This window comes from Micromys minutus (assembly GCF_963924665.1).
Source record: "Micromys minutus genome assembly, chromosome: 9".
NCBI lineage: Eukaryota > Metazoa > Chordata > Mammalia > Rodentia > Muridae > Micromys > Micromys minutus.
This window is the reverse complement of record NC_137978.1, coordinates 40,927,505-40,938,345: the sequence shown is the minus strand read 5'-3', so window position 1 is coordinate 40,938,345 and position 10,841 is coordinate 40,927,505. Positions and strand designations below refer to the sequence as shown.

The window sequence follows — 10,841 nt, the reverse complement described above, 5'->3', positions numbered from 1 at the left end:
TAGATCTTATATGAAACCCTTACTGGCCCAAACTCACCATGTAGACCAGGCTAGCCTCAAAACTGCAGAGACTGGAGAGCCAAGATTGCAGGTATATGCCACACCTGCCGTATCTAGGTTTTAGACAGCTCCTTCTGGTCCCCGTGGCACCTGGACTGTCAGGGTAGGAGAAAGGGCTAGGGACAAATGTTGCCACTCAGGGGAGTTGAAAACCAGTCAGATTCAAGGCAGAGCTGGGGGGGAGGGGTTTACAATGAAGAGAGAGAGACAGAGTAAAACCTCATCCAGCACAGCTGCAGACCTTACTGGGCAGCAAGAGAATAAGGAAAAGATAAATGGATAGAAAGGTGGGATCAGATGGTCTGGGCTTTTGGATAGAGAAACTTCTGCTTGCTTATTATAGAGAAGAAAAAAACCCCATCAAAATCTGATAATTAGTAAAGGATACCTAGCCTCAGCACTGATCAGAGGTGCTCCAGAGGATGCGGGTTCAGTTTCTAACTCCTATTCCAGGGATCTGATGCCCTCTTCTAACCTTTGTGAGCACCAGGCACACAAGTGGTACAGAGGCATACATGTAAGCAAAACAGCCATAGGTATAAAGAATGAAATATGTAGTTTTTAAACCTAGCACTCAGGAGGCAGAGGCAGGCGGATCTGAGTTTGAGACCAGCCTGGTCTACAGAGTTCCAGAACAGCTCCAGGGATACAAAGAAATAAAATACCCTGTCTTAGATTTAGTATCTAAGGAAATAGGGCTGTTTTGTGTAACCTGTTAAACCAAAACAAACTTCAGACCAATTCTGAGGGCTGAAGACAGAGAAAGACCTAGACAGCCCCAGAGATATTTGTACCCAAAGAAAGAGGTTGTGAATTTGTACCAGGTCCAGGGCAGCAGCTGGCAGTGGTGGGCTGAAAGAAATGGCCATTCATGGTAGTGCACCCATGGGCTTCATCCTTTTCCTCCTTTTCTAGCCAGGGATGGCCTAGCCTACCTCTCCCTTCACCAGGAAGCTCTCTCCATTTCTTGGCTTCATTGGGAAATACAACGTGCAGTCTAAACTTAGTCAACGGAAGGAGGTAGGAAGGAAGGCAGGCAGCCTTGGGCTTCTCAAGCAGGGCAGGGTAGGATAGGAAAAGAGAAGCTCCTTACCCCAGCTCCCTGGAACAGGCAGTGGCCTCTGACATATGCAGATGGCTCTCTAGTGGTAGAGGCCCTAGCAGGAGGCAGGATACCCTGGGTCCCCTCCCACTTCAGACAGTATGGCTTAACTGCTTTGCTTGCTGGAATGGCAGATGCCCAGGCTGTGGGCAGTGATGCTGGGTTAGAGTGAGGACAGAACAGAAGCAGGCTACAGACATGGTGGCTCCACATCAGGAAGTTTTATTGCTGACATGCAGGAAGAGTTCCCATGTAGTACAAAAATACGTCTTTATACAAACTTTTTTGTGACTTTTTCCATTTTGTTTTGTTTTTTGTGTTTTTTTTTGTTTTTTTTTTTTGTTTTTTTTCTTTACCATAGGACTTCTCAGTGCCTGACAGCAGTGAGGGCAGGCCCACCCTCCTCTCATCTGCATTGCCAGAAATACCAGCAGACCCAGGTTGCCCTAAGAAGGAACCAGGCTGGCTGATAGCGCTGCAGACCTGAAGGTATTGCTTTTAAAAGGAGGGCAAGTGGAATCGGGCCTGAGGGGCTAGGCAGGGGTTCTGCCCAGGAGGGCCCTAGCCAGGCCTCAGAGCCTCACTGAAGAGCAGTCATGGGCTAGGGGCCCAGGCTGACTGCATTTCTGCTCCCTTTGGAGACTTATCTCTATCAAATAAATATAGAAAAGAGCCCTCCCCCAGCACCATGCCTTGACTCTCAGTGGCCGGACGGCTGAACCAGAGGCAAAGCTGAGTGCTGGGGAGTAACTGCTGGGCTCAGGTGGGCTCCACAGACCCAGCAAAACAGAGGCACAGGCGCCCAGGGCTGGATATGGGGCATGGGCAGCCCTGCTACTGCTGGCAAGAGGTGGCCCCATTTTTTTCCAGATGGGGAAACTGAGGCACAAGGAGGTTTGGGAACTTGCCCAAGGTCACTCACAGTGAGTCAGCTTTTCAGGGGGTGAGGGGCAGCTCACACTCTAGGAATCATGGTCTCCCCACTGGAGAGCAAGAGGCAGGAAGGGTCTAGGACTACCTACCAGGAGGGTGACATTGTCCCCTCTGAGGGTACACAGGATGTAGGCCTCCAGAGTTGGGTCTTTTCTTGGTACTGGGTGCGCCAAGTCCAGTGCAGGGAGGGGCATTCTGGAGAGAACAGCATTTCTGGCAAGACGGGCATCCACTTCAAAATTTCGGCTCAAAAAGGGGTAGCAGGGCTGTTCTCAAGCCAGGAAGGTAGGTGGTCCCCGATCCCTACAGATTTCCCCCCAAGTCCTACCCCCAAGTGGGCATCTGCCTAGAGTCTTCTGGGAGAGGCACCACTTTTGCGGCAGGGTGAGAGCGTCTCTGAGCACAAGTGGCCTGTCCTCAGTAGGCCCAGAGCATCCTCCAAAGTTAGCCACAGGTCCCTTTACACTATGTCCACGTTACCTGGGTACCACATGAAAGATGGAGGAGGCAGGTGGGACTAATGCGAACGTGCAGCACCTCAGAGAAGCTGCTAGGTCAGAGAGAGAAAGAGCCAAGTCTAGAAACAGAAGGCCTGGTGGGTTGAGAGCAGAGAGAGGAACTGGCAGGAGGGCTCCTAGGTGCCGGGGTGAGAAGGGAACCTACACGCGTGGGCTCTGTTATTCAGCCAGGCCCAGGGGCAAAGAGTGGCCATGGGCTGAGCCTAGAGAGAAAAGTTGGGTTCAGTAAAAAAATAAATATATTTGACTTGGATGGAAGGTGAGGTGAGAGTGTTCCAAAGCTTAGACTGAGGGCAGCCCCAGAGGAGGGGCAGTGAACGGTGGGAAGGGGTATTTACTGGGGGCCAGCAGTGAGCTGCGTGGTCAGCTTATATGGACTGTGGGATCAGTGGCCTGGCCAGGCTGCGGCTGTTCCAGTGCCTGGGTTGTAAGCGTGGGCTCCCCTCTTCCCTCCCAGCGTTCAGTCCAGAGACAGCGTGGTTAGAGAGACAGAGGTAGATTAAAATGTCATGATTAAAAGCAGATTAGGTATCTATCTAGAATTCTCAAGATAAAAAAACAATCAAGCAATCATCCCAAAAGGTAGCTTTGTGGTACCTCTGTTGACCCTGGCTGTGACCTGGGCTGTCCCTATCCTTGCCCTGTCCCTACTGCAGCCTGGGAGAATCAGTCCAGCACTGCTGGGCCCAGGCCCAGGCAGACCCAGTGGCTGGGCCTCCGGTGGGCTGAGGAGAGGTGTGCTGGGGCCAGTGCCCTAGCTGAGGGCACTATTTCCGCAGATAACGCTGTGCCAGGATGGCTGTGTCCAAAGAGGTCATTGGCTGTGCATCGTGGCCCAGCCGTCGGACTGGTGGCATGCTACCGAACTGCCGCTTGGGTACCCAGGTCCGGGCCTCGTGGATGGAGCTCTTCTCTTCAGCCAGCAGCAGCTGCTGCCGCATGTAGTTCTCAAACTCGTACTGAGAGCATTCCTCTGTCACCTTTGCCTGTGAGGCGGAGAAGACAACACAGGGAGCTCAGCACAGTGTAGCTGCTGAGGTCACGCTACCCGGCATCATGGTTCAGGCTCCATCTTTATAGAGGCTGAGTGTGGGGCCCTGAAGTCCTCACCTTGCTGGCTCTAGCTACACACAACCCTGTCCTCTGGCCCTCCAGGCTGCATTAACATCTTCCCTCCTGTGTGTGTGTGTGCATGTGATGACAGTGGCAGTGAAGGGTTCCTCACAAAAGGTCTCTGGAACTCTGAGGGGCTGAGGCATGTGGGGGTTTAAAGCAAAACTACTCTCCAACCCATGGCTCAAATGAGCTCCTTCCCATGTAGGCAGGCGACATAAAACTGCAGTGGCAGGTCCTGACTAGCGGAAGGCAGGATTTTGGAATCAAGGCATAGTTCCCCTGCTGCCAAGCTGTGTGACCATGGACTCATCAGTTTACCTCTCTGATCCTCAGATAAAAATAGGCTCCACGAGCCTCAGGGTGGACTGAATGGGAGCTGGGCCGGCTTCCACACATGGCTCTTCCTGGTCCTACTTGCCCAGAGTTTGCTCCGAAGCTCCCAGGGAAGTCTCCTGTAACAGCTCAGGCCCAGCTTCCCTCTGGGGTGCCCTGAAACCTGTCACAGCTGCTGCCTAGCACTCACTGTCTCTGCATCCACCCCTCACCCAGCACTTTCTCCAGTGCGGGAACAGGAAGGAGAGAGAGGGATAAATGAATCATGTAAAAACTGAAAAGCAGGAAGGGTGAGAGAGAACCCTGTGATTCAGAGAGGGAGTGAAATGTGATTGGAGCAGGAAGAGGTTGCTCAGAGGCCCAGATGGTTGTCTGGTACTTGGAGCTCCCACGACAGGTCACAAGGCAGGCCAGAGGTACATCTCTATTGCAAGGGCTGGGGAAGGAAAGGCCAAGAACTCGCCCTGTCCCCCACTCACCTCCTGGGAGCTGTCAGAGTTGCTCATTTGGTCATCGATGTCAGGAACCACTTGCAAAGGCCCACTTAGAGAGGACAGGGACTGCCTGCAGGGAAGTGGCCATATCAGATTAGACAGGTCCCTACTGCTCCTGACTTGTCTCCAGTCAGTACAGCTTAGGACCCAGCCAGGACCTGCCTAACATGCTGACTATTCTGGGTCTCTCTCTTCTTGTCCAATAAAGGGAGACATCTATCTGCTGCTGAGGGCCATGTTAAGAACTCTCAAGGCAATGCTGACCTCACAGCTGGCAGAGAGGCTTGCTCTGCCCACTCCCTGTCAGCCCTGCCTTTAGGATGATCTGAGGCTGATAGCACAGCAGAGCATGGGTGCTCCCAGCCTTGTGCAGGTCCACTTACCAAGATGCAATGATGGCACTGAGGGCCTCCAGCACATCAGCAGCAGCCAGGCGTTGCTGGGGGTCAAGGACCAGTAGTTTCCGGATAAGACACACTGTGTTCTCAGAGACTCTCCCATCCCTAGACATAGAGGAAGAAGAAGCCTCAGCCCTGTGATGAGGAGTGGGGTTGGGGGGCTTTGACCCAAGACTCCAGGACCCCAGTGGTGTTTGTTCACTGAAATCCCAGAGGGCCAGTTGATCCTTCCCAACCCTTCCCAGGAGGCAGGACTCACTCGGGGATGGTGTACTCAGCAGCCTTGATCTTGCGGAAGAGCTCCTGTGGGATGCTGTCGTAGAAGGGGAACTGGCCGTAGAGCATAGTGAAGAGCACCACACCCAAGGCCCACATGTCACTAGGCTTCCCCCGATATGGCCGGCCTGGGGACGAAGGACACGCACACTCAGGGGGAAGGACGTACCTGGACAGCTACTCTCTAAATCCCACCTTTGTTTCCAGCCCTATTAATGTTCTTCCATGCCTGGCAACTGTCCTTGGAGATCCTGCACACTTCCAGTCCCCCACCCCCTAACCCTGAGACAGGGTCTCTCTGTGTAGCTCTGGCTGTCCTGGAACTCACTCTGTAGATGAGGCTGCCCTCGAACTCAAGAAATCCACCTGTCTCTGCCTCCTGAGTGCTGGGATTAAAGGTGTGTGCCACTGGCTGGCACTGGGGAGAGTTTAAATGCCCTTTCTACGTTCTTTCGGCACTCTCATCTCTCTCCTAGCTCTAACCGGATGCAGGCATGTGTCCAGTCTGTCTTCTTCCTCCATTAGACCAGAGATCTTCAAAGTGAGTCAAGAAGGCCCAGCACCTAGTCCAGGTCCTGTCCAGGAGTGTACTGTCACACCACGTGGGGACTACACATACCACTGAGCACATCAGGACTGATGTAGGCAGGGCTCCCCCTCTGGTCCTTCAGCAGGTCCCCCTCACTCACAAGGTGCTTCCCAAGGCAGAAGTTGGTGATAGTTATCCGATGGGTCCTAAGAATAGGAAGCAGAGAGTAAATGCAGAGGCAACGGAACCAGGTTCCCTATTGGGGCAGGCTCCTATTCTTGCAACCAGGCCTGTTTAGGAGTGCAGCAACAGCCTCCCCTAAACCTGCTGCTCTAGCTAGAGCTCAGAGCTTAGCACAATTCCCAGAAATTTTTACCAATATCCAAGACTAGGAGTAACCTGAAACCTCAAAAGACTCCCTTGTTCCCACAACCAGAAAAAAGACCAGCAGAGGTGAGTGACCTTAACCCCCCCACTCTATGCTGCGGCCAGTGGGCGTCCTGAGCCTCCCTGCCTCATCAAAACAGAGACAACCTGTGCATCCTCTGGGCACGAAGCCTAGCACACCATGCCTGGGTCTCACCTGGGGATTCTGACCCCATGTGAAGTGTCCACATATCTGGTGGAGTGTGGAAGCTGATCCTATCCATACCTCCAGCTAACAGCCGTGTGTGTGTGTGTGTGTGTGTGTGTGTGTGTACATGTTAGAAAAACCAAATGTCCAGATCTGATATCTTTATCATTCTCTACCCACCTCCCCTGCCCCCAGCCTATCCTTTCTGGGGACTTCGGGTCTCTCTGTGGAGCCCTGACATCCAATTAGGTCAAAGTGTCATCCAACTCTTCCGAGTCCCCACAGTCCCGAGCAAACAGTAGGAAATGGAGGGTGCAGTACAGTTGCCCCAGCACAGCACAGAGCAACCACACAGCTAAGGCTGTCTGTCTAAAACCCCACTATAGGCCAAAGCTTCCCATGAGATTCAGCACAGGAAGGGTGGAACTTTTCTGGCATTTCCAGGGTGGTAGAACTGGGAGATGGCACAAGAGCCCTTGTTTAGGAGCAACTCCAGCCTTGGTGTCCTTCCTGCTTCACGGTAGGGCATGTACACACTGCTGTTGATATAGGGTGGTGGGGTCCCATGAGCCCAGTGACTAGGGACGGCCAGCAATGCAGTTCTGGGTCTTCACTAGTTCAAGGCCTCAAGAAAGAGAAGTTTCAATCCAGAAAGGGAGGGCATTATGATTTGGTGATGCTGCCAAGTTGGGATTCCCTTTGCTCAGTTTTGAGCAGGTAGCCTCAAGAGCTCTGGGGTCCTGCTGCATGGGCTTGTGGACGCTCAGCACATAGATGCCATGCTGTGAGTAAATGAGGGAATCACAACACAGCCCTGAAATTTAACAGGTCACTGTGGGCTATAACCACACTGCATGATGTACAGAGGGTTAGGAGGCATATTTCAGAGATGCCATGAGACAGTGTAATATCTATTCACAACCTTTGTGGCTATTCCATTGTTTCCTGTAGTGCTAGGGACCAAAGCCAGGACTTGTGCATACCAGAGCTCTTTTATGACTATACCCCAGCCCTATTTCCAACAATTACGAACCCTAATGCTGTCACTGACAGCATAGCTTCCCGATAGCCCTCACTGGAGCAGCAGGTCCTGCTGAGGTCAGCATCAGCTGAGGAATGTGGCTCCCATATAGTGGGTAATAAATAGTAAGCTGGGGCCAGCATCTATTTAGCATAAGAAGGGAAGCTAAGCTGAGGCAAGAGATGCATGCATCTCAACAACTATGGAGAAAATACGGAGGGGAGGCAGCTCACAGGAAATTCAGAGCTAGCTCTGGGCCTGTCCTGGGTAGCACACCTCCCTCTACCAAGACTGTGTTCATTCATCTCTACTTACTCGTTTATTTATTTATCCCCACCTCTATTTATTTATTGATACCCTATTTCAGATAGTACAACTAAGACCCAAAGTAAAAGGACCCGCCCGAGGTCACACAGCTTGGGAGCATTGGCAGGTAGGACTAGGCCAGGTCTGTTGGGTCTCAGATCCAGAGGAAGTGCCCAGCCCCCAAATGATTTTTCCTTCTGTTCTGTCCAGACTGCCTTGGCCTTTAAAAAAAAAAAAAAAAAAAAAAAAAAAGACTAATCCTTGGAGTCATTAAGCAGGCTTTGGCTTGGAACCTTTTTAGGAAGCTCATGGCGTGGTCCTCTATATCTGGGGGTGAAGAAAAGACCCTTGCAAGAGGACCTAGGGGAGCACCAATGAAGAGGGGTGTCTCTTCCCTAACTGCAGTGTCCTGTGTCTAATGGCTGAGTATGGCAGCTGGGGAGCAGCAGTGACAGATGTACCTCTTTCTAGAATAGTCTCAAGAGCAGGGTATGTGGCTGCTAGTGGATTTCCCCAGGAGCTACATCCAAGAGGTTCTGAGAGCCCTTCAACTACTTCAGGGAATTCTGCTGGCAAAGGGCTTGGTGCAAACAAAAGCCAGTCTGTCCTCCACATTTCCCGTGGGAATGTGGGCTCCAGCTCTTTATCTAGGACATCCTGAAGAAGCCTATTTGGTGGCCTGCAGGCTAGAATGCAAACAAAGGGTCTCAGCGAGGGTCATCTGCATATAGAAATGCAAAATGTCTGAGCTCTGAGCCTCCAGTGTCACTGCTCCAGACATAAGGCTGTAGGACTTTACAGAACAGTGCTGCTTGTTTCTGTACTGGCCACTGTAGCCACAATGTATCCTGTGGTCTCTGAGGCTTAGGACACAGGAGTGAAGCTCAAAGCCAAGGCAGTGGGTGTGAGCCTCAGATGCCCAGGCCTGACCCTGTCTCTCACTTCCTTGCTGTGTGAAGCTCTTGGGAAACTCAAATGTCCTGTTCTGTGAAGGGGAGTATGGCAGAGCCTGACTCTCAGGACTAGGCTGGCTCTGACTGGGTAAGATGGTCCTCAGTGGGCTTGCCAAAGGAAGCTGACAATAGGCTCTCATTCTCTGCAAGCCGGGGAGCCCAGTAGACAGTCTCTGACGTGGCTGACAGCATGCCCTGGAGCATGCATTTGTGACGCTCTAGGTCCTGCCAGCAGGGCGTCCAACCCTTCTGCCACAGAGGTACCTGGACTCTCTCCCACAGGAAGTCATGGTCAGCCCAGAGACCTCCTAAAGCTTGGCAACACTTGCCTGCCTTGCCACTGCCACCCACGTTGGGAGAGTGGCATATAGCTCCCCAGGAGTCCAGACCCCCCAGTTGGTCCTGACAGGAGGGCAAGGGCATGGAGGGTGGGGGGGCAATGTGCGTCAGCAAGGCCTGCTTTGGTGAGTCATGCTTCAGCTATGGCCCCTGGGCTACCACAGTGCTCCGCTCTTCTAGGAATTGGTATGCAGCTTGCCTACCCAAGAGGAAGGAGGAGAAGGAATCCACTTTCAGCCTCACATAACCCCAAGGAGGACTTTAGGTTTCAGCCCTTGCTTCTCCCTGTTCCCTTCCCTGGGGCTCTTGTCCCATTTGTCTGCATTCCACTGGCCAGCACAAGAACCTGGCAGGATGGGTGGGAAAGGGCTGGCCTGCCAAGGATGAACTGGGAATAGGAGGGGCTTTCCATGTATCGCCTGTACCCTTCCTGAGTGCCTGGGTACTGAAGTGAAAGGTAGCCGGATCCTATCTGTCCTAAGTGAGGTAGTGAGCTCTTTGCAACCTGAAGGTCACTTGAGACCTGCTACAAGCTATGCTAAGGGCTCCAGAGGTGCAGAACCAGGGACTGGGAGAAGAGAGAAAGCAAAACCATCAGTGGAAAAAAGAAGCCTTGCATACTAGTGTAGTTAACAGTCAGAAGCCCCACTGTGTGTTTCCATGACAACCCCTTGGATGCTCATTTAGAGAGCCAGCAAGCCAACAAGCAGCTGTTATGAAGAGCCTGGGCTCTCTAGTTCAGCTGGTTGGGACATGGATTCTGCAATGTCCACAGATATTACATACATGTTTTGTTTAAAGCTCTTGCTCAGGCTGACCTCAAGCTTGTGATGCCCTTGCCTCTGGCTTCTAAGTGCTAGAAACCAAGTATAAGTAAGCTCCCACATTCAGATAAACTCATCTTCTTTAAGACAATACCCTCTCCACAACTTAAGGCCAAGGTGGCCAGTGCCCTCCTCCAACACCTGCCTTTGTCTTCTGAGTCCCAACCAGGATTGGAGGGAACTGCAGGGCCTCATTTGAGGGGTAGGAGCTCTTGGCCCTGTCCTCTGTGTCTCAGGAGCTGTTAGAATTGACACTGGTGTGTTCTTAGGAAGAGTCAACCCCCACCTGGCAATCCTACATCTAGTATCTCGGGCTGCTCTTTGCAGGAAGGTGGACTTATCTACTTCTACAGACAAGAAACAAGCACAGAGCTCTGGTAACTGGACACATGAGCGAATTCACTGAACAAGTAAATAAACGGAGAAGAGGCGCAGTTGGTGTGTAGGACAGGCTCTGGGCCAGGTCTGACCCCCACATCCTGCCCCTTCATCTTCCCTAACTCCTCACTTAGCTAGACGGGGTCAAGGCAGTCCTGGAATTTCCTGTTTTCTTCCCTTCCCTCTGCAGTGTGTGACTCTAAGGATCCCACCCCTTCATGTTCTCAGGCTGGCAAACCTTTGCTCATCCTTCCTAGTCAGCCAGCGTGCAGCTAGCTCCACACACTGTCCTTGGTATGTGATGTGATATTTGTTTTCTAGTCACCACCCTGTCATCAGATGGCAAGCTACATGGGGTAGGTGTTACACCCCAGAAATAAGTCTGCAGTCTCAACCCCAGGGGAGCAGGGTTGCTTAGCTGGCTCTGTATGGTACTATCCAATGTTCTATTAGGCTGGAGCTTTGAAGTCTGTGGCCCTTGTTCTCCTAAGTGGCCCACCTCCCTACAGCTTCTTTTCCCATGAGCACTGAGGCTTCTGCTACTATACAAGGACAGTGGGACCTTTTCTGGGGGGAACACATCATGAAACAAATCCCCACCGTGACACTTGTGCTGTAAGAATATGCTGCTACCATTTCTGCCCTCTAACCTACCCAGAAGAGAGAGGGAGGGAGAGAGGGTCGAAG

The 10,841-nt window shown here is 52.1% G+C and overlaps 1 protein-coding gene across 2 annotated transcripts in view; it reads right to left on the bottom strand.

The window, feature by feature from the left end:
- Positions 1 to 1,387: 1,387 nt before the first annotated feature.
- STK40 (serine/threonine kinase 40) overlaps positions 1,388 to 10,841 on the bottom strand; it is a 34,640-nt gene continuing 25,186 nt past the window's right edge. For both annotated transcript variants that reach the window (XM_080921319.1, XM_080921320.1), the window contains exons 7-11: positions 5,850 to 5,965; positions 5,214 to 5,358; positions 4,940 to 5,059; positions 4,542 to 4,626; positions 1,388 to 3,599 (exon numbers count right to left, since the gene is read on the bottom strand). In XM_080921319.1, coding sequence (XP_080777445.1) covers positions 3,381 to 3,599; positions 4,542 to 4,626; positions 4,940 to 5,059; positions 5,214 to 5,358; positions 5,850 to 5,965 — 685 coding nt within the window. In that variant the 3' untranslated portion in view covers positions 1,388 to 3,380. The remainder of the gene's footprint in view (positions 3,600 to 4,541; positions 4,627 to 4,939; positions 5,060 to 5,213; positions 5,359 to 5,849; positions 5,966 to 10,841) is intronic.